General features: G+C 42.1%; 3 protein-coding genes across 5 annotated transcripts; all 3 read left to right on the forward strand.

Annotated features, from left to right (window-relative positions):
• The first annotated feature begins 91 nt into the window (after window positions 1–91).
• Window positions 92–3,112, forward strand: tafazzin (tafazzin, phospholipid-lysophospholipid transacylase). 3 transcript variants are annotated; one of them, XM_058084227.2, is made up of 11 exons: window positions 92–154; window positions 571–717; window positions 801–929; window positions 1,011–1,056; window positions 1,254–1,339; window positions 1,409–1,489; window positions 1,624–1,665; window positions 1,742–1,804; window positions 1,898–1,950; window positions 2,033–2,110; window positions 2,330–3,112. In XM_058084227.2, exons 2-11 carry the CDS (start codon window positions 609–611, stop codon window positions 2,429–2,431), a joined length of 789 nt encoding a protein of 262 aa, XP_057940210.2. In that variant the 5' UTR covers window positions 92–154; window positions 571–608; the 3' UTR covers window positions 2,432–3,112. The 3 variants fall into 3 exon arrangements, with proteins under 3 accessions (XP_057940210.2, XP_057940209.2, XP_078653837.1); XM_058084226.2 differs by having other exon boundaries at window positions 1,254–1,489; XM_078797711.1 differs by having other exon boundaries at window positions 126–154; window positions 591–717; window positions 1,254–1,489.
• Window positions 3,113–3,635: 523 nt separating this feature from the next.
• atp6ap1a (ATPase H+ transporting accessory protein 1a) lies at window positions 3,636–7,796 on the forward strand. Its single transcript, XM_058084221.2, has 11 exons — window positions 3,636–3,787; window positions 4,458–4,584; window positions 4,670–4,744; window positions 4,845–5,038; window positions 5,172–5,212; window positions 5,304–5,389; window positions 5,885–6,034; window positions 6,186–6,343; window positions 6,639–6,689; window positions 6,775–7,012; window positions 7,115–7,796. Exons 1-11 carry the CDS (start codon window positions 3,669–3,671, stop codon window positions 7,322–7,324), a joined length of 1,449 nt encoding a protein of 482 aa, XP_057940204.2. The 5' UTR covers window positions 3,636–3,668; the 3' UTR covers window positions 7,325–7,796.
• Window positions 7,797–11,271: 3,475 nt separating this feature from the next.
• LOC131136417 (macrophage mannose receptor 1-like) lies at window positions 11,272–21,159 on the forward strand. The gene is made up of 14 exons (XM_058083176.2): window positions 11,272–11,333; window positions 11,439–11,498; window positions 11,573–11,600; window positions 11,688–11,773; window positions 11,864–12,001; window positions 12,150–12,261; window positions 12,350–12,388; window positions 19,730–19,815; window positions 19,986–20,048; window positions 20,135–20,162; window positions 20,245–20,330; window positions 20,436–20,570; window positions 20,654–20,762; window positions 20,881–21,159. The coding sequence occupies exons 2-14, from the start codon at window positions 11,439–11,441 to the stop codon at window positions 20,955–20,957; spliced, it is 1,047 nt and encodes a 348-aa protein (XP_057939159.2). The 5' UTR covers window positions 11,272–11,333; the 3' UTR covers window positions 20,958–21,159.
• The last annotated feature ends 1,457 nt before the right edge of the window (window positions 21,160–22,616 follow it).

A 22,616-nucleotide genomic window follows, 5' to 3' on the forward strand; every position in this document is an offset into this window, starting at 1 on the left:
GTGTTCGGAAGAGGTGATGCAACGTCAAAATTAAAGCTTGAAATGCTGCTCCTTTTAAGAGAACTATACTACCCAGAATTCAAAGCGGTGTTTTACTTCCGGGTCTTCTGGTACCATTCGGTCCTGTCAAGAGGAAACAGAGAAGCAAGTTTAGGTAAATGTTGATTTCATTCTGTGCGTGTAAAAATCAGGACTGCGACGTAAATACGTCTTTACAAACACATAACTAACCGAAAAGTTCGTCATCTGATTGATCATTTTAGCATATTTTTTTTTATGACTGAAGGCGATGTATTCAAACTTAAGGTTGTGTGAGCTGAATGTCAACCCTGACTGAGTTCGCTTCAGTAAACTTATTAACAGGGTGCGTTCAAAAACACTTAGAACACCTTATATACCCTCTCGCAGTTTTTGCAACTGTCTAGTAGCATAGCAAAATGCCATCGAAAAGATACATAGTATTGCTGTATACTTATGGGCCAAAGTTCACTTTTGTTTTCACACAGCAACCAAAATATCCACACTGTAGTATTTACCAGTACACTCAATAATGTACTTGTATTACACAAGGTTAACGGGTGTGGATGTAGCGCTTGTCCAGATTCGTGATGCCCTTGGAGGTCAAATGGCCGTTCCCGCAATGCCCCGCATTGGCCTGGAGACTTTCCGGCTCGCTCATTATGGGCATGGTGGGCTCCTACTCCTACTTTTGGACTAGTAAGTTCTATCTCCCCTAAAAAAAAAAATTAAGATGCGACACCGAAACATTCCCACTCCTCACCTTGTTCGCTCCATTCCAGAGTACATGAATTGTTTGACAGTCCACAACCAGGAGGTTCTGCTGGAACTGATTGACCGGCGGCCCCCTGACACGCCCCTCATCACGCTGTCCAATCACCAGTCATGCATGGATGACCCTCACATTTGGGGTAATACCAGACCCCGTAGCTGGAGAAGGAAACTATGTCAACTTAATGTGTGTGTTTTGTGTGTGTTTATGTGTGCGGTAGGCGTCCTGAAGCTCAGACACTTGTGGACTTTTAACAAGATGCGATGGTAGGTTTTGTTTTCTGTACACTTTTGGTTTACTACAGTCAAAGTATAGTCGTACTTTAACGCCGCCGATGAGACATTACATTGAACTACAGAAAGCTAGCCTAGCTAAATACCTTTGAAAACATGTCTCCATCCGCTTGCATGGGATATTAGAGAACATTATTTAAGTGATTCTATCTTCTGGTGGGTGTGGGCAGGACCCCAGCAGCATCTGACATCTGCTTCACAAGAGAGTTGCACTCTCGATTCTTCAGCAGAGGAAAGTGTGTTCCCGTCTGCAGAGGTGAGCGACGCCAGCTCCGTTGTTGTACTTCACTACCTGAGCATCATTTTTATTTTGTTCATTCTTCAGGAGACGGCGTTTACCAGAAGGGAATGGATTTTGTTCTGGATAAACTGAACAAAGGGGAATGGGTGCACATTTTTCCAGAAGGTAGGCTTATACCTGGACTGGGAGTTATCATGGAGGGGTTTAAACTCTGGTTGGGTTGTCAATGAGATATTTTCATATCAAGTTAAAATCTTGCTGATGCTGGGGCAAAAAACAAATGTTGTTGATTTTTCCAGGTAAAATCAACATGACTGAAGAATTCATCAGGTTAAAATGGGGTGAGTGTGCAGAGCAGAGTCAGTGTATGTGATTTGCTGAAATGAAGCTACCACAAACCTCTGGCTGGGGTTGCAGGTGTTGGACGCCTCATAGCAGAGTGCAGCCTCAATCCAGTCATCTTGCCACTTTGGCACGTGGGTAAGTGACAAATTCCCATTCTGATTTAAAACATACATTATTTATTATTATTGTGTTTTAAATGGTGAAAATAACCTTCATCTTGTGTGTCAGGTTTGAGTGATGTCCTGCCTAACATGACTCCTTACATTCCCCGGATCGGCAAGGTAATAGGGAACATTTTCATGCTTTTTTTTTTACTCTTGTGTCCTGAGCGACGACAGCTGTGAGTGTTTGTTTGCTTCCCAGAGAATCACCATCCTCGTGGGGAAGCCTTTCAGTGTGAAAGACCTGGTAGAAAACCTCCAAGCTGAGAATAAAAGCCAGGTGAGGACAATCTTTGTTGCATTCAGCATCCTTGAATCTATTTAACATTATTGATTGAGTCCAAGATTATTAACTAAAAAAAATACAATTACGCAAAAAGTGTGCTTTATTAATAGCCACCTGAGTCATATCCCTGTTGATAGTTTAGCAGAGCATGCTAGTGTATAATGTCTACAGGACATCTTCATGCCTCTGTCTCTATCAATTCTGTCATTTTAGCTAGAAATGAGGAAGACGTTGACTGACTTCATCCAGGTGGAGTTCCAGAGCCTTAAAGTCCAAGCCGAGGCGCTCCATGGTCAGACCCAGACCAAATCCTGAACCAAAGCAGCCTCTTGAACTCGGAAAGGACAACATTTGAAGCTTTTATAGAAGGACCTCAATCAACAGAACTTTATCTGCTGCGTGTCAGCAAAGTGGGACTGAATATAAACCAGTATAAACCAGTATCTTCTCTGTGCGCATGCACACATGGACGACACTGGAGCGCATGGAGTGTCCAAAGTGGTGCCAGAGGGCCATTTTTGGTCCATATATTTTTTTTATTGGCCTCAGTATAGTCCTAAAATAATACTGTTTAGAAGGGACCTATGATGTTCGTTTTATATCTTGACTTATAGACTCCTATAGAGCAGCTACACACAATAACCCGCACAGAAAGCTTTCGAGAGCTTCCAGATTCTCCACCTAGTTTGACATTCAAATATTTAGATTAAGTCAAATTAACTTTTTTTGTGAGTAGTATATACCGACCTACATGGGATTGGTTTAGCGTAGCAAATTCTATCAAATGTAGGGTAAAGTGTGCTACTTTCCTGTCACGGTATTTGTGCCATTTGATGGTTATGTTCTATTATTCCTTCTTCATGCTTTGCTCACCTCTAATCCAACCCAATTCCTTTCATTGTTTTTAGCACAGTAGAAGATTTTCTTCTTTGGAATAAGATGTTCTCAGACCAGCTCCTGGTTGCCAATAAAGCTTTGGACATTTTTACCTTTGAACCGTGGTGTGGTCTTCGCTGTTTATTTGCTCTCCTGAAATGTTACTACTTTTATGGTTCTCCAGTACTGGGTAATCTAATTAATGACAAATGCCTATTACTTCAATATATTAAAAGGGAATCATTGTATTATTTTGTTTGTTACATTGTTGTCTACTGTATGGTTATGTGTATTTTATATATTTGCCATAAATCTTCGCCCTGTGTGTCAACAAATCAGTATAACAGTATAAAAATATGAGGTATCTCCCACCCTACAGAAAGTGACTGACATAACGTTGGGGAGTAATGATGCGTTCAATACAGCTGGGAAAAGTTCATACACCGAAGACATATTTCCATACTACTATATACGTTGTTATTTTAAAAGTGCTAATAGAATAATTACATTATAGTTGTTCTTTAATGACGAATTACATTTTGTAATCATTATTGTACCATCTAGTTTGTATTATTTGTACACTTTGTCAGCAGGACATACTTATGTCCAAGCCGTATGATACGTATGACGTCATCGCCATCCGACGTGCGCGACATCACCTGCTGGGATCCCGAAGATGGCGACGACAGGGACGCTGCAGCTTCACCGCATCTTTTCGGCCTTCCTCCTCCTCCTGCTCGGGCTGCTAGGCCACTGCGAGGAGCAGGTTCCGCTCCTTTTGTGGACGCACGAATGGTGAGTTTTTAAGTCCATATACGTCTTCATTTGTGGTTTTTTTTTTTTTGCTATCTCGATGGCCGTCGCAGTCGACGAGGACGTCAAACGGCCTCGTTTATCTATTTAACATATTTGACTTTAAATACGATGCATCATATGTAACATTAATTTACTGATAATTCATGTTTTAATGCTCATTTAATTAAACACTCCTCGATAAGTCCTCTTCTAGAGGCTGGAGCCTTGTTAGCCACTTGACACCTAGCAACGTAGCATCCACTGATGTTCTTGCGTCAGTGACGTCACGAGGATTAGAAAAGGAAGGGGGTGGGGCTTAGTCCATAAATGTTTGTTTAGGAATGCAAGACATTTGTCATAACACCAACATTCATTCATTAATAAATGCATTATTTGAAGAACATTTGTCAGGATTTGTCATCTGGATCACTCTTTTCTCTCAGAAATATTCCAGAGATTTTGTTTTTGTTAAAAAAATTAAAAAAATAAGTAAATCAAATGAACATTTACGTTTATCAACTTACAATTTAATATGTGAAAAATGAAGTTTTCATTTGCATAATTATTGCATAATTTGAAAAATGGTAACTGACTTCACAAATCCACATTAGCAAATAAAGTCTTTACAGAGCTTTGTAGCTCCTCTGACTCTGTTCTGAATCTGGACCAGGACCCCCGAACTGAGCCAGTCCGCCCCTGCGGCCGGTCACATCGTGGAGCAGCAGCAACTGGGTGCCTACCTGGACAAAACCCTCAACACGGGCCCTCGTAATGTGGTGCTGTTTCTTCAGGACAAGGTACAGTATGTGTACATGTTAAATTAGAGAGCATGGATTAGTTTGCTCAAGCTGCAGAAAATATTTGACTGCTTTTTTTCTCCAGATGAGCGTGGAGGATTTTACCCTTTATGGAGGAGCTTTTGGAAACAAGCTGGACAGCATTTTTCCCAATTTGGAAGTTTGTCACTTGAATTGTCATTTTCTGTCCTGTTTCATTTCCCCTTGACAATGCTGACTGTTGAAACAGTAAAAAATCTGCCCATATTTTTGTTTTCTAGAGCGCTCTGAGGTCGTCGTCATCCTCTCTGGTGCTTCCTGCCGTGTCCTGGCCCGCCTCCAATGCTGTGATTGGTCATCTGCAAGACCACCTGGGAACCTCACCTCTGTATATGGACCCTGAGACGCTGAGTCAGCTTCGACTCAACGCCTCCTCGTCGGCCCTGCTTGTCTTCCGACTGCCCTACTACATCGGGTCAGTAGCCCACCATGTCATTGACAGCCATCTTATTCTGGTTTGTTTGTGTACAACTTCCTGTCTCTGGTCTGAGTGTCCCTCCGAACCTAACCTTACATTACTTCCTTGTTGTCACCTGGTTGATTCTTAGGTCCGATCTGATGTCTCCCAAAGAGGTTCTCAGTGGCAACGGTGAGTATGAAGCAAAAAAAAAAAATACTCTTAACTCGCTAATGAAGACATGTTTGCCTTTTAACTTTCTCCACTTGTCACATGCTTTTAGACGAGGTGATCGGCCAGGTTCTAAGCATCATGAAGACCCAGTCAGTTCCTTACACGGTCATCTACACTGCACTGCGACCCTCCAGGGTGAGTCCACGTCAAGTTTACAGCTTTGGGGTAGCATAGGGGGGACACACTTGCATGTGTGTGTGGGTAACATTTCACAAACCTTCCTAATAGAATGTAAAGACACCAAAGTAATCCGAAAAGTCAAAATTAATGTGTTATTTGAAGGCCTGTGTTGGCCTTTCAACGCCATGATATACGCCATTTGGCCACTTGATGGCGCTGTTTGCTCACCTTTCCTTCTTTCCTTCTGCAACTGTTGATACTTTTACTGATTGATGATGATGATTAGGGTGCCTGGTTACTTTTATTTTGAAAGCGCCTACGCCGAAAGTACTTACAAATGAAACCCAAGTAATGATACAATCATTGTGGACATTATTGATCATAAATCTGGTTTTAATGAATGACTTTCACCAGACTCGTACGCAGTTTGAAGTCTACTTTCAATGTGAGTTGGAACTTATGTCATCATGCTACACCCCCAATATGCTACGCCTGCATTTTCGTCTGCAGGAGGCGCCACCGCTCTCCATGGAGGCCACCCTTGGGGGAGGACGCTCTCTACTGCAGGCCCGAGGTGGATACAGAGATCGTGAGAGGGAGCGGGAGAGGCAACGCAAAATGAAGCAGCGGACTGGGATCTACGCTCCAGTGGAGTTTAAGGTGCTTTGTTACTTCCTGTCACCGCTGTATGGGATGTATGTATTTGCTTATAGACATAGGTCACATGCTCAACCTAAAATGTTACATCCTTTACAGTGCTGTTTAACACTTGATGATAATAAATACATAGTTTACATGTTTGTGTGTGTAGGAAGGCGAGAGCACCTGCATCCTCCTGTGGGCCAAAGGACTGTCAGTCAGCATCCTGCGAAGCGGCCGCTGGGAGGCACATGACTTGACCCCGTCCACCTTCGGGGAGGGCGTCATCCCGAAGCTCCATGGATCAAGTTGTGACAAAACCAAAGCACGGTAGCTTCTCGACACTTTTTCGCCATTTTCTTCGAAGAGTAAGGCAGTGGAGTCTGAGGTTCTTAGCCAGATGCATTCACTTCCTGTTTGAAGAAAATGGAATTAAGCTTCTTGTACCAAAATACAAGCTCATATTGATTTGCTAACTTCACCAACACAACACAATATAAACTGATGTTATTTCAAGTCCACTTTAACAACATGGCAGTGAAAGGGGTTTGATTTTGCTATTTGCTATGAGTAGTAGTATTATTATTATTATTCATATTATTTCTTGTTTTTGGATCCTTGGCAGTCTCGTCCTGAACTATGAGAACGTTCTTGGCCACCGCAACTTCAAACTCCTGTGAGTCTTTTCTTTGATCAAATTCTGGACTGTATGATCTCCACCGAGTTCCCCCCCCCCTCAACTCTTCTCTCTCCATTTTCAGTTTCGCTCTGAGCCAGCGCCACTACAAGGTGTCGGCCCGACGCTGGTTCACGCTGGACGCCGTGGAGTTGGAGTATGATGGCATCAAGGCGACCTTTAACGGCAGCAGGAACATATATGCCCCAGCCGAGTACTCGTACCGCTGCGAGTCTGTCACCAGCTTCCGATGGCCGCTGCTCGTCCCGCGTTCGTCCAAAGACCCAGCCAATCAGTGGAGGGTCTCCTTTGAGGACTTCCAGGCAGGAGGATTTTTATTATGTAGCAATGTCTGAAACTATATATGCTTAAATCATATTTAATGTGCCTGTAATTTACCATATTCCCATCCTATTTCTTGCCAGATCCAAGGCTTCAATGTGAGCGGAAGTGAGTTCTCGTATGCCTCCGACTGCGCCGGTTTCTTCTCTCCCGGCATCTGGATGGGCCTGATGACCACCCTCCTCATGGTCATGGTGCTCACGTACGGCCTGCACATGATCATGCAGCTGCACACCATGGACCGCTTTGACGACCCCAAGGGTCCGGCCATCTCTGTCCCCCAGACAGAGTAAATCATGTCTTCCTATCCACCACACTCACCCAAGTCCCCATAACATTCCCTTTGTGCTACAGACCCATTACTGGTATTGCCCCATCATCATCATCATCATCATCATCACTGCACTGATTGTCTTAAATGACATATTTTTCCTCAGCGTGGCCTGCTCATGTTCAGGAATTTGATTGAGTCTCAAACACAAGATAGTAAAGCAGTAAAAAGGGAGTCCAGCTTAAAAAAAGCAAAGATCTATACATATAATATACAAATGTTATTTATTGGTGATTGTGTTTGTGTTTACTGCTTGTTGCGGTGGGGATAAATGTAGTATTTATCTGTTTATTGAAGGGAATACATGTTTACGTCAGGGAAATGGAGAAAAATGGGAATTATTTATTATTTCTGTTGATTTGAGGACTGTGAAGTGGCTGTAATGGTTGTGGTCGATGTCGTGCTGTTCATCAATAAAACGTGTCGATGTACCCCTCTCAGTCAAAAATGGACAAATGATGTCTGGTGTTAGTGAGCGTTAATAATTCTTTCCCCTCAAGATGCTGATGAGACAGCATGATTATTGCATAGGCGTGCCTCAGGGTGGCTATAATAAAAGGTCTGAAAATTATTTGGTGTGACCACCATTTGCCACTAATATCGTATAATATCGATTCACAGCACCCCAAACGTGCTCAGTGGGGGACATGTCCGCACTTTGGACACCCTGTTCTACATAAGGTGGATGTAAATAAAGAACTTGAACTCGTTCAGATGATGTTTGCATGTTCTCCCTGTGCATGCGTGGGTTTTCTCCGGGTACTCCGGTTTCCTCCCACATGCTAAAAAACATGCTAGGTTAATTGGGGACTCCAAATTGTCCATAGGTATGAATGTGAGTGTGAATGGTTGTTTGTCTATATGTGCCCTTTGATTGGCTGTACCCTGCCTCTCGCCTCAACACAGCTGGGTTAGGCTCCAGCATACCCGTGACCCTAGTAAGGATAAACTGTATAGAAACTGGATGAATGAATGATATGAGCAAGGTGGGACCCCTTCTATAGTCGGTTATGTGAACATAGACCAATGATATGCATTGTTCAATGCGTTGCTATCTTCCACCACTAGTTGGCGCCCCTGCTTCAAGAACCACAGCCAACAGCACTATTGTGCTTGTGGTTTGGCAGACAGCTAGCCAGACAAAATGCTACACATAAAAGTACATGCAACAATCATTAGTTGAATTGTCTATTCAAGTCATTCAAATAGAAAATGTTCATCACAACGCCCTTTAGACTATAGCGGTGTGAATCTCAGCACTGAGGACGATTCGATACACATCTCGATGCAACTGCTAGCAATACCGTACTTCCAACAACTTTTGAAAAACAACTTTACATACAATTTCACATTGGCAATTACAATAGTAGTGGTTCAGTGAAACAATTACTGCTGAAAAAATACAGTACCAGCAACAGCAAAGTTAAAGTGACACTTTATGACACTAATGTTTGTTTATAGTCCTGTCTGCTAAACATACTGCTAATACGAATGCACTAGCAGCTAAGCTAATACAGTAGCGAGGAGCAGAAAGTTGAAAACAACTTATACACTTTTAAAATTGTTTCCAAAATCAGGAAGAAGAGGGGGGGGGGCACTTGTTGCAGGGACGGACAAATAACTCCTGGACAATTTGGAAAGCAGCAGAAGATCCACTGACCTGATTTGCTTCCGTGTTGTGGTGTCCCATTTTTAAGAGGATAACGCTGCATTCTTTGCTTTCCGCCGGCCTTTGAGAATCCGTAGTGTTTCCAAACATAACATTTAAACGTTGCGGGGGTGTTAAACATAGAAACTTCCTCGCTGCTGCTTGCGTGCGAACGTCCATATTGTTTTACTAGTAGTTGTATGTGCCTCACGGCTTCCGTCCGTGTTTAATACAAAACGCGAAATAATGATGGTGCATTCAATGCACCTGGGGAACAGCATATGGGGGGGTTGAACATTAATGAAACGGCGCTTGCATCGGATTTTACCGATACCCACAAACGCATCGAGGTGAATCTAGATTTCACCCGTCAATTGCATCCCAGTGGATGCGCATGATGTATCGATTAATATTGATTATTGGCCAGCCAATTACAGGGCACATATAGACAAACAACCATTCACACTCACATTCATGGAGTCGCCAATTAACCTAGCATGTTTTTGGAATGTGGGAGGAAACCGGAGTACCCGGAGAAAACCCACGCACAAACATGCAAACTACACACAGAGATGTCCGAGGGTGGAATCGAACGCGGGTCTCCTAGCTGTGTGGCCTGCGTGCTAACCACTCGTTTGCCATGCAGCCCTCCATTAAACATTCATTCATTTTCTACCGCTTATCCTCACAAGGGTTACGGGTATGCTGGAGCCTATCCCAGCTGTCTTTGGGCGAGAGGCGGGGTACACCCTGGACTGGTGGCCAGCCAATCACAGGGCACATATAGACAAACAACCATTCACACTCACATTCATGGAGTCGCCAATTAACCTAGCATGTTTTTGGAATGTGGGAAGAAACCGGAGTACCCGGAGAAAACCCACGCACGAACATGCAAACTCCACACAGAGATGGCAGAGAGTGGAATCGAACACGGGTCTCCTAGCTGTGTTGCCTGCGTGCTAACCTCTCTCCCACTGTGCAGCCCTTCATTAAATATTTTTAATAATATTAATTTCCAACATTGGTGACATTTCCAACATGCAAGATATGTTCTCCAGATTGTGAGGCGGATGTTCTAAACAGGAACAGCAGTTTATCGTGCCTGGTTTTAGCTACATCATCAACTAAGTCGCTAAAGTTATTCTGCGATTCAGTGTCTGGGTGTTGCACTCAAAACGGTCAAAATTGTGAGTGTGCAGGGATGGGCATCAATTGGCCAGCATCTTAGCAAAAAAAAAAAAAAAATGCAGCCCATAGCAATGGAAACGTCTTAGAGTCAGATCCCATCATCTGGTCCGTACCACACCTCTAAGTACAGGTACAGTCATTACGTAAAATAGTGCCGTTAGTTCCATGACAGATCGTGACCAAAGACAATAAGACTTGACCCAAGCCTACTCAACTCCTAACACCACACAAGAGGACCACACCTCATCAGCGAAGTGACATGCAAAACCATTTGTAGTTTTATTTTGAAAAAGTTGTTAAGGTTAATTAAACGAGACGAGTGGCATACCAAGCAGCCATACAAGATTGGCGTCACTGCAGATGGAGGAAGTGTTTGTTAGAGACCATTCATACAGGGTGCGGCATCAATTATCAGTTCCACTCCAAATTAAAGTAATTAGTTTTTCAGGTGTGACGTTGAGTTGAGTTGAGTCAGGGCTGCATTTCTTTGACGCTCAGTTGTTCCCTTGACGGTCAAGGAGGTCCGGATTTGTTCAAATCATCACTTTGGTCGGATTCCGTTCAACCTTTGAGGTCCCGACCAAACGGTCTATGTTCTCGAACCCCTGCTAATGACGCACTTTGCAATCAAAGCAAATGTTGGCAAAGTGAGCCGTGGTGAGCACACCCACAGCAGGTGGTTTGGAAGACATCAGGGTGTGACCAGGCAGTCATTCAGGTCGTTAACCGAGAGAGCAGCTCTTCTTTATTTGGGACTTTTTCAATCAAAGCATCTCTTCACGTTGACCACTATCAAACCCCCAATATAAGACCACCAATCAGGACTCGGTTCTAGTTGTTTGAACCCAAAACATTATGAGATCACCTGACTTAAGACCGAGTTCATTTGGCAAGCTAAGATTTAAAATGTTGGCTATTTCGCTTATGACTGTGAAAATAATATTATTTTGATTTTATGTCCAGTTTACAAAAGTTCCTTTAAGCATCTTTATGTTATTGTCGCATTGACGGGGGAACTAGTCTGATGTGTCACGTGACACGAGTGACATAGTCGACATTCCAGAGCTGGCGTATAAAAGGAAGGCTCTTCCTTGTCTTTGACACATCAGCATCAAGCATCGCGACTGCAAAGGTAACAACAACTCAATTTCATGTCAATAAACGTCTAAACCTGCGACTTTAACGTCGCCGACGTACCAAACCAAAGCAAGGAAGTCTTTCATTTATCATTGCACAGATGGCATCGGCTCGCGTGTTCTTCCTCCTGTGTGGCATCAGTGGACTCTTGACTGGAACTGTAAGTATAAAAAATAAAAATAAAAATCTGGGCAACATTTTCCAGTCTAATATGAATGCACTCTTTCCTCGCAGTTGTCCGACTTCTCAATTAACGTATCAGGTTTGTACGGGTTATATTTCCAGTGTCAAAAGCTGATTATTTTTGATCCTGATGTTTTGTAACCGACAAACAACATTTACGCCGCAGCTCCCACGTGTCCTATGGGCTGGACTCGGTTGGATGATCGATGCTTCATCTACAAGGCAGACCGTCTGTCGTTTGCAGACGCGGAGGTATGCCAGAAATTGTTTTTTTTTGAGTGATCATATTTGTTTGGCCTTGGTACATTTGTAATAACGCTTTCAATTTTCATCTCTGAATAGGATGCCTGCAACACAGAGAATGCAAATTTGGCTTCACTTCGCAACAATTTGGAAAATGCTTTGGCTTATCAACTGGTTAGAGACGCTAACGGTGGTAACATCCCTAACACCTGGATTGGACTCCATGATGGCATCGAGGTGAAACAACAGTGTCATAGCTTTGAGTTTTTTGTTCCATACACAATAAGAGGACGTTAAATCACAGTCGGTTTTACGGTGGACATTGTAGCCTATTAATCGTCCGGGTGTATTTTGTTGTTTAGGTCAATGTGACTTTGTGTTTCAGGAAGGAAAGTTCGTTTGGACTGACGGTAGCAAGGTTGACTTCACATTCTTCAGAAGTGACCAGCCGGATGACTTTCAAGGCAGAGAAGAATGTGTAGAAATTCATATCGTTGGTATGAAACCTTAAATATATGTTGTATGTGGAGTTGTATGGCGCATTATTCTTTATCTGATCTTTTTTTTTTGTTGTCCTTCTTGCAGAGGAGAGATGGAATGATGACGGATGCGAAGACCCTCTTGGTTTTGTTTGTTCATACGATCTTTGGTAAACAAAATAACCGCCGCTGCATGTACCGGAGTAACATCCTTTCTACAATCTGGACCACCCTCAACTCTTGGTGACTTTTTATTGATATCTTATCCTATAAGTCGGCACTCTTCTTTTCATTAGCTGCAGTTCAAAAAACATGGGACCTTCCAGTGTATCTCTTTAATAAATGAAGGAATCTGCTTATGCAACAGTGTGTGTGTGTCCTTGTGCTTACTTGTATTTCACCTTTCTGGGACGTCCGCATTCACAGACAGTATTTTAGTGACAAGATTTCAAAACAAACAGATAACAAATCAAGTTATCGAGATTTATTAAAGAACAGAAAGAAACTAACCAAGTCATATTTACCACAACGTTGTTCCAGTTCATGGTTCTCACGAAACGGTTCACACGGTATCAATGTGAATAGTTCAAGTTCATAGTTCACCATTTCAATTTTGAAGTAGTTCAAAGTTCAGATCATTTAAATTTTTCCAACATGGACCTAAGTATCTGGGAAGGCCTCAGGATCGCTTGGGAGTGTGACCAATCACAGCGGAATAGGCGTACCTAGAGGAGGGCTGTGGGTGGAGTAAATTAAACAGACCGGGTCGGATGCAGGAAGTCCATGGGAACACCGAAGAAAGAAGTGTAGAATCCTGAAGATCTAGAAAGCTTCAATTAAAAAAGATTATCACTTATCAAAGTTTTGCTGTAGTTAGGAAGCACTTGTGACCAATCACAGCAGGCGGTCCATAGGTGGAATAAATTAAAACAGACCGTTTTGGCGGGAAGCACAAATCCTAGGAAATACAGCTGGAATAGGTGCAGATTCTGGAAGATCTAAAAGGTTTTCTGTGCGGGTTATTGTGTGTAGCTGCTCTATAGGAGTCCACAACTCAATACAAAGCTGCAAAAATGAGCAAGTTCTCTTTAAGAAATGCTGTATTTTTACACTAGTGAGTGCAATGCTTTGTGGGTAATGCAGTGTGAAGCGAGTTGAGTACTTCATGTGTCTGCTGTAAAAGCTTAGTGGGCCCAATCACAGTGGAGTTGTCATGCCCGGAATAAATCAAAACAGACTGTTTTGGAAATCCAAGGAAATACAGCTGGAATAGGTGGAGATTCTGGAAGATCTAGAAAGCTTTCTATGCAGGTTATTGTGTGTAACTGCTCTACAGAAAACCACCGAAACTCTAGTGAGAATAATAGCAAAAAAAATGAATGAACACCTCCAAATTAGTACTGTATTCTCCATTCTGGCCATGATGATGATGTTGGAAGTACAGTTTGCTTTAATTCAACTTCAATTACCTAGTGTCTTTGAATGCAACCCCTCTTAAAAATGTTCAGCTACTCTCCAAGGGGACCTATTATGCTCATTTTTGGACCTTTGTATTGAGTTATGGCCTCCTATAGAGCAGCTACACACAATACAGTGAAGAAAATAAGTATTTGAACACCCTGCTATTTTGCTATTTCTCCCACTTAGAAATCATGGAGGGGTCTGAAATTTTCATCGTAGGTGCATGTCCACTGTGAGAGAGATAAACTAAAAAGAAAAATCCAGAAATCACAATGCATGATTTTTTAACAATTTATTTGTGTGATACAGCTGCTAATAAGTATTTGAACACCTGTGTATCATCTAGAATTCTGACCCTGAAAGACCTGTTAGTCTGCCCATTAGAAGTCCACCTGCACTCCATGTATCATCCTGAATCAGATGCACCTGTTTGAGGTCGTTAGCTGCATAAAGACACCTGTCCACCCCATACAATCAGTAAGACTTTAACTTGTAACATGGCGAAGACCAAAGAGCTGTCCAAAGACACCAGAGACAAAATTGTACACCTCCACAAGGCTGGAAAGGGCTAAGGAGCAATTACCAAGCAGCTTGGTGAAAAAAGGTCCACTGTTGGAGCTATCATTAGAAAATGGAAGAAGCTAAACATGACGGTCAATCTCCATCGGAGTGGAGCCCCATGCAAGATATCACCTCGTGGGGTCTCAATGATTCTAAGAAAGGTGAGGAATCAGCCCAGAACTACACGACAGGACTTGGTCAATGACCTGAAAAGAGCTGGGACCACCGTTTCCAAGGTTACTGTAGGTAATACACTAAGACGTCATGATGTGAAATCATGCATGGCACGAAAGGTTCCCCTGCTTAAACCAGCACATGTCAAGGCCCGTCTTAAGTTTGCATATGACCATTTGGATGATACAGAGGAGTCATGGGAGAAAGTTTTATGGTCAGATGAGACCAAAATAGAACTTTTTGGTCATAATTCCAATAAGCGTGTTTGGAGGAAGAAGAATGAAGAGTACAATCCGAAGAACACCATCCCTACTGTGAAGCATGGGGGTGGTAGCATCATGCTTTGGGGGTGTTTTTCTGCACATGGGACAGGACGAGTGCACTGCATTAAAGAGAGGATGACTGGGGCCGTGTATTGTGAGATTTTGGGGAACAACCTCCTTCCCTCTGTCAGAGCATTGAAGATGGGTCGTGGCTGGGTCTTCCAACACGACAACGACCCGAAGCACACAGCCAGGAAAACCAAGGAGTGGCTCCGTAAGAAGCATATCAAGGTTCTAGCATGGCCCAGCCAGTCTCCAGACCTGAACCCAATCGAAAATCTTTGGAGGGAGCTCAAACTCCGTGTTTCTCAGCGACAGCCCAGAAACCTGACTGATCTAGAGAAGATCTGTGTGGAGGAGTGGGCCAAGATCCCTCCTGCAGTGTGTGCAAACCTGGTGAAAAACTACAGGAAACGTTTGACCTCTGTAATAGCAAACAAAGGCTACTGTACCAAATATTAACATTCATTTTCTCAGGTGTTCAAATACTTATTTGCAGCTGTATCACACAAATAAATTGTTAAAAAATCATGCATTGTGATTTCTGGATTTTTCTTTTTAGTTTATCTCTCTCACAGTGGACATGCACCTACGATGAAAATTTCAGACCCCTCCATGATTTCTAAGTGGGAGAAATAGCAAAATAGCAGGGTGTTCAAATACTTATTTTCTTCACTGTAACTCACACAGAAAGCTTTCTAGATCTTCCGGAATTTGCACCTATTCCAGCTGTATTTCCTTCACTTTCCAAAATGGTTTATTTTAATGTATTCACCCACGACACGCCCACTCTGCAGTGAGCTAGTACAGCTTGTACCGGAGCATGCCCATATAAGGACATCCTGCTCAACGTGACATCACAGTGTTAGAAAAAGGTCACTGAAACCGAGCATTTCGAGCATCCTAAACTTCTTTCAGGACTCATTCCAGAATACGTAAACCTCATTATCTGAAACTTTGGCAACATTTAACACGAGAATACAACATTGTAACATTTATAGGTCAGAAAAGTGGAAAACTAGACTACTGTTATGCTATCAAATCCTGTTGCTATCAATGCTATCAAACTTTCACATTAAAGTTTGGAAAAGTAGCCAACAAAGTTGCTCAATTGGCAACACTATGTACTAGGATCAATACTCAATGGCACCGGCGATTTCTCTGACACAGTGTGTCCGACAATGAGTGCTCCTCAAGGGCCGGCGAGGTCGGAGGCAGCAGCCACACGTCCCGGTTCTCCTGAGCTCTACAGCACCAGTAGTGTGTCTGACAAAGTGTGTGCGACAAGGAGTGCTCCTCCTCGAGGAGGCCTGCTCTTTGAGGTCAGGGGTTCTCCAGCGCCAGTAGATCATAAGCTACCAGTAGCTCCTAAACACTTTTAAATTAGCTCTTCCGTTTTTACCGCAAGCACAAAAAAACAAGGAAATACAGCTGGAATAGGTGCAGATTCTGGAAGATCTACTACATTTTCTGTCTCATCTTTGTGGGGGTGGGACTTGTAAGTAAATGTGCGTAAGGCATTGAGCATGTGTCAGGGGTTCTCCAGCGCCAGTAGATCATAAGCTACCAGTAGCTCCTAAACACTTTTAAATTAGCTCTTCCGTTTTTACCGCAAGCACAAAAAAACAAGGAAATACAGCTGGAATAGGTGCAGATTCTGGAAGATCTACTACATTTTCTGTCTCATCTTTGTGGGGGTGGGACTTGTAAGTAAATGTGCATAAGGCATTGAGCATGTGTCTCACACCACAGATGTCATTTTAATCAGGAGTGGAGTTTCTTTACATTTCTAAGGCGTGGACTTTACCTTCAAGCAACCCCAGCCAGATTTAACTAAACACACCTCTGAATATTTCTGTAAATTAACTTGGGTGGAGTTTCAACAGCCTGATTAAGGGCACACCCATATAAATGGTGCTGGCAACCAGTCAAAAACACACCACGAACATCACTGACGACAATGCTGTGCAATTGCTTGGTATGTCACCTGTACTGTGTAATTAACCAATTAGTTGCTTTACACTGTGTCTCTTTTGAGTCATGGTCGTCTTTCTGAGAAACATTCCTGTCCGGCAGGTAGACAACACAATCATCTGAATCATAAAACGGTGCTGATGTCACTCGTGGAAGTCGAGAAGGTTGGTATGTAAATGAATATGTCCTTCACTGAGAAGCTCCAGCCTCCACCATCATGCGTGATCGCCATCGACATTTGTCCACCTGGACACTGCTGATAAAGTTGTAGGATTTGGCAATGTGGTTAGCGTGTCTGCCCCTCAGCCAGGGGGTTCTGGGGTGGAATCTTGGCTGTGTGGAGTTAGTGCTTGGGTGGGTTTTCTCCTGCATACCCATGCCATGTTCAGAGCCTCTGGACAGGAGGGATGCATTCAGGACGCTCAGTTGTACTGACTATGACCAAGTTTGACTAGTTACTGAGGAACTAAGGCACATCGATTTAAAGTAGTTACCGAAGAACTCATGAATAGTTAATGACTAGAGTAGTTACTGATGAACTAAGGCACATAAATTTTGAGTAGTTACTGAGGAACTCGCGATGAATTAACGAATACAGTAGTTACTGAGAAAACTAAGGCACATTAATTTAGAGTGGTTACTGAGGAACTTGTGACGAATTAACGAGTAGAGTAGTTACTGAGGAACTAAGGCCCATCAATTTACAGTAGTTACTGAAGAACTCGTGGCAAATTAACGAGTAGAATAGTTACTGGGGAACTAAGGTACATTAATTTAGAGTAGTTACTGAGGAATCCATAAATAATGAATGAGTACAGTAGTTACTGAGGAACTCATGCATAATTAATGAGTAGTTACTGAAGAACTAAGGCACATTCATTTAGAGTAGTTACTGAGGAACTCATGAATAGTAGTTATGGTTAGGTAGGTTTGTACCTCATTAACCACTCTGATGTTGTGTACCTTATTGCAATCATTTTCACTTTTGTGTGATTAATTAATGAGTACAGTAGTTATTGAGGAACTAAGGCACATTCGGTTAGAGTAGTTACTGAGGAACTCATGCATAATTAATGAGTAAAGTAGTTACTGAGGATCTCATGAAAAATGAATGAGTAGAGTAGTTACTGGGGAACTCATGAAGAATGAATGAGTAGAGTAGTTACTGAGGAACTCATGAAGAATGAACGAGTAGAGCAGTTACTGAGGAACTCATGAAGAATGAACGAGTAGAGTAGTTACTGAGGAAGTCATGAAGAATGAACGAGTAGAGTAGTTACTGAGGAAGATACATTAATTTAGAGTAGTTACTGAGGAACTCATAAATAATTAGAGTAGAGTAGTTACTGAGGAACCAAGGCACATTCATTTAGAGTAGTTAAGGAGGAACTCATGACAAATTGACGAGTACAGTAGTTACTGAGGAATTAAGGCACATTCAGTTAGAGTAGTTACTGGGGAACTCATGAAGAATGAATGAGTAGAGTAGTTACTGGGGAACGCATAAAGAATGAACGAGTAGAGTAGTTACTGGGGAACTCATAAAGAATGAATGAGTAGAGTAGTTACTGAGGAACTCATGAAGAATGAATGAGTAGAGTAGTTACTGGGGAACTCATGAAGAATGAAGGAGTAGAGTAGTTACTGAGGAACTAAGACACATCAATTTAGAGTAGTTACCGAGGAACTCATGAAGAATGAATGAGTAGAGTATTTACTGGGGAACTCATGAAGAATGAACGAGTAGAGTAGTTACTGGGGAACTCATGAAGAATGAACAAGTAGAGTAGTTACTGAGGAACTCATGAAGAATGAACGAGTAGAGTAGTTCCTGAGGAACTCATGAAGAATGAATGAGTAGAGTAGTTACTGGGGAACTCATGAGGAATGAACAAGTAGAGTAGTTACTGAGGAACTAAGACACATCAATTTAGAGTAGTTACCGAGGAACTCATGAAGAATGAATGAGTAGAGTATTTACTGGGGAACTCGTGAAGAATGAACGAGTAGAGTCGTTACCGCGGAACTAAGGCACATCAATTTAGAGTAGTTACCGAGGAACTCATGAAGAATGAACGAGTAGAGTCGTTACCGCGGAACTAAGGCACATCAATTTAGAGTAGTTACTGAGGAACTCATGAACAGTAGTTATGGTTATAGGTAGGTTTGTTCCTCATTAACCACTCTAATGTTGTGTACCTTATTGCAATCATTTTGACTTTTGTGTGATTCCTTTATAAACAAATGACGCCTGATTTGTATTTTTGGGATGTTTCCCCAGATATGTTTGCAGTTGGATCTGATTCAAAAATGTCATTATTAACCAAATACTTTTCCCATATAACTTGAAAAGGGACCTAAATACTTATGTTCTAAATACCTGATACCTAAAATGAGTGATTATCTAATCATGATGTAATGACCAAGTATTTCCTTTGAACATGTTCATGACAGGGTAGACATGTTTGCAGTTTGCAAGCGAACCCAGCTTATGACTACAAAATGAACAAGAAGAGGGTGTGAGGCGTCAAGAGCCAACACTTTTCATTCTCTTGATTCCACTGCAGCCATTAAAACTAATTAAAGCACTCTTCTACAGAACATTTCCGCGTGAGGCACCGCCCTTACCCTCGAACGACAGCGTCTAATCACAATGTGCCGTGTCATGTGTTGGACTTAAAACACATTTGACCTCGTCCTCCGGAAGCCCACCAAAAAAATGCACCATTTCTCATTGTGTGTTATGAACCAGAAGTTAAAACACTGTTGAGGTGACATCTAGTAGCACATCCTCAGATGATATGAAGTCATTTGACACGGTTCCTGTGGTTCCCCAAAAAGAACCCATGGACCAATTAGTGAAGCTCATTGACTAAAACTGATCCTAAATCAACTCATCTAGTTAGTAGATTTCATATCCCCCACCTGTTTAATGTTGTACTTACCTTTGAGAACCAGGTAGGCGGGATCCTGTCTGATGTGTCATGTGACAGTCAACATTCCAGAGCTAGCATATAAAAAGATGGCTTGTCATGATCCTCGCCACATCCTCTCAGCGTCAAGCATCAAAAGAGCAAAGGTAACACGACACGGCTTGACATCCTGCTTTTAAACAGACTTTATATTGATTTCAACAAAACAGTCAAAGTGAGAACAGCAACAATACACCGGATTATGATTTTTTTTTTGTCATTGATATTTACATTTTTTTTTTAAATGAACATTGTGTATTTGTTTATCATTGCACAGATGGCATTGGCTTTTCGCATGCTGCTTCTCCTTTGTGGGATCGGTGGACTTGTGACTGGAGCTGTAAGTCAAAAATCCTTCATTATTCTGTGAAATTTTGATTCCGTTGATGTGGATTTCTGATTTGAACAACTTATTATTATTCACAGTGGTCAGAAAAGGACTCCAAGTGCAAAGGTTGGTGGCATAAACCAATCATGTGACACCGGACTTATATGATATATGTTGATTTTTTGTGAATGTAACCTTTGTGTTGCAGAGCGTTACTGTCCCAAAGGCTGGTATCTGTTGAACGATCGCTGTTTCATCTTCATAGAGCAGAGGAGGCAATTTGCAGATGCAGAGGTAGAGAAGAATTTCACACTAAATCAGTCGACAGGGAAAATATATTTTCTACCAATTATCCAACGGATCCTTAAAAATCAATGTGATCATTTGTTCTCCCATCAGGATATCTGCATCCTTAAAGGTGGGAATCTGGTTTCAATTCGTAATTCTCTAGAGAACGCACTGGTCAATGCGCTTATAGCGCAGGCGGGTAGACAAGATAACAGCACCTGGATTGGATGCCACGACGCCATTGCGGTGAAGCAACGTTTTTCAACATTAAGGAAGTTGGTATAAGGCTGTCGGGAACTTTAGTTGTGATGCATGAATCTGTCTTCCAGGAGGGTAAGTTGGTCTGGACTGATGGCACCGAGTTTAAATTCTCTGACTTTGCCCCAAACCAGCCAGACGACTTTAATCAGAATGAAGATTGTTGCGAGATTAACCGAAGTAAGAACATTTATTCTTTACCTCTATCTGCATATCTTTGGGATGTCTGGTCTTCCGATTGGAAAACCAAATCAGATAATTGAAGAGAATTCATTTCTTGTTTTTTTCTTCCTTACAGCAAATCAATGGAATGACGACGCGTGCATGGATCCTAATTACTTTGTTTGTGCCAAAGACGTGCACTGCAAACACTGATCCGGTTTTTTCCGCAATGATGTCATTTCCACTGCCTTGCTGACTCTTTCCGAGACGACATTGGACTTCATTTGGTGTTAAAATATCTGGAATCATTATGCTCTTTTCTTTTTTTCTTCTATAAGGTTCCATGTTTCCTGATCGTCAGTTAAACTCATTTAGATGCTTTGAAGGGTACCTCTGAAATAAATGAAGGAATGCACTTGTTTGCGTCTTTACTTTCCGCAATGCCCATTTTTTGTTGTTGAAATAAACAGACAAATGAATTCCTCAAACTAAAATGCTTATTATTCTATTTGGAATGTCAGAAAAGAATGAAATTCCGATGCTTTATCTTTAATTTTAGTTATAAAACATCCAAAGATGCCTGATGATATTGTTTTGTTTTTTTTAAGCAGTGAACTTAGCATTCAGTCAGTTATTGTGAACCACAAACTAAACATTCTAAAGATTCGCTAGCTGAAATCTAAACAAAAGCATTAAAAGACAATAGACATGGGATCTATCTAACACCAAAAAAAAAACATTTTATATAACTGACCAAGCTACAATGGTAGTTATTATAGCAGCTACGCCCAAAAACTTTATTTATCAGGCAGAGTAACACAACGACTCCTTGGCCGCTCGTCATTCGTAGACATAACAGACCAAAAAGCGGAGAACTAGCTCTCAATTTCGTTACGAAGACTGAATTTGGTATTTTTTACCTGAAGACTGGAGTACTTGTGCTGTGCTGGAAGACGCAGCCATCCCAGGTGCCGTGTTTCTGTTGTTGACGGAAGCGCCTAAGGAAAGAAGTTTGAGTAATGTTCAAAATTATGAAAATACGGAAAGGTACTACATGTTAGCATCAATGTACTTGTTAATGCATAATTATAGTACATCAAACAATAAAACAGTTTTTTTTAGGGTTTACCTCCCAATGACATGCATTGTTAGCTAGCTCATGTTAACCTGCTTAAGCTAGTTATAATGCACAGAAAAGGGAACTAATACGAGTTCATGTTTCGCATAAGGATTGTGGATGATGGGTAAAATGAAATGCTGTCATTGTGCTTAGGACAGCATGCTAGTGCTAATGCTAGTGCTAATGCTGGATGACTGTTTACATCCTGTTGTGTTTTAGCCAGCATTTAAGGATGAAAGGCAAGTTTATTCTTGTGACCAGCAAGACAAAAAAAAAAGTCAGAAGACATTTTTGGGGCAGTCTTGGAGGAGTGCGGCGCACCCAACTCAGTGATAATTTGGTCCGGCGCACCATTGTGCACAGCCCATTTGGTAGACTAGACTGCGTGGCGCCACGCCAGGGGAGGTGTCCACATTTGCGTGACAAAACAGTACGCCAAAGCTGGTCAGCTCCGACCTGGTCTATACGCGGCGCAGGCGAAGCGCAGCCTGTGTAATGGTAAATTGGCTGACAGGTGCACAGTGCAGACACGTCACCAAAACCTCACAGGTAGATTTTTTTTAGAGTCTTGCGCACATCACATTTGATGTCAGATCAAAGACGTCATGCATAATTAATGGATGGATGCCATCCAATATTTTGATATATTGGAACCTATCCCAGCTGTCAGGAGAAAGGCGGGACACACCCTCACCCACACTCTCCGGCGACCACTCTGGCCATCTAAACAATGAAAAATTGCCATGTAGTTT

Source organism: Doryrhamphus excisus, linkage group LG17 (assembly GCF_037039965.1).
Source record: "Doryrhamphus excisus strain RoL-2023G ecotype Guam linkage group LG17, RoL_Dexc_Guam_v1.1, whole genome shotgun sequence".
Lineage (NCBI taxonomy): Eukaryota > Metazoa > Chordata > Actinopteri > Syngnathiformes > Syngnathidae > Doryrhamphus > Doryrhamphus excisus.

Bases quoted from the DNA above. Each gene is read 5' to 3' on its own strand.
- tafazzin (XM_058084226.2), top strand. From the start codon at position 609: ATGCCCTTGGAGGTCAAATGGCCGTTCCCGCAATGCCCCGCATTGGCC. The intron at 1,666-1,741 runs GTGAGTGTGCAG...CTGGGGTTGCAG, and splicing joins ATTCATCAGGTTAAAATGGG to GTGTTGGACGCCTCATAGCA. The intron at 2,111-2,329 runs GTGAGGACAATC...CTGTCATTTTAG, and splicing joins AAGCTGAGAATAAAAGCCAG to CTAGAAATGAGGAAGACGTT.
- atp6ap1a (XM_058084221.2), top strand. From the start codon at position 3,669: ATGGCGACGACAGGGACGCTGCAGCTTCACCGCATCTTTTCGGCCTTC. The intron at 5,039-5,171 runs GTCAGTAGCCCA...GTTGATTCTTAG, and splicing joins CGACTGCCCTACTACATCGG to GTCCGATCTGATGTCTCCCA. The intron at 7,013-7,114 runs GCAGGAGGATTT...ATTTCTTGCCAG, and splicing joins TCTCCTTTGAGGACTTCCAG to ATCCAAGGCTTCAATGTGAG.
- LOC131136417 (XM_058083176.2), top strand. From the start codon at position 11,439: ATGGCATCGGCTCGCGTGTTCTTCCTCCTGTGTGGCATCAGTGGACTC. The intron at 12,389-19,729 runs GTTTTGTTTGTT...GTCATGTGACAG, and splicing joins CGGATGCGAAGACCCTCTTG to TCAACATTCCAGAGCTAGCA. The intron at 20,163-20,244 runs GTTGGTGGCATA...TTTGTGTTGCAG, and splicing joins AAAGGACTCCAAGTGCAAAG to AGCGTTACTGTCCCAAAGGC.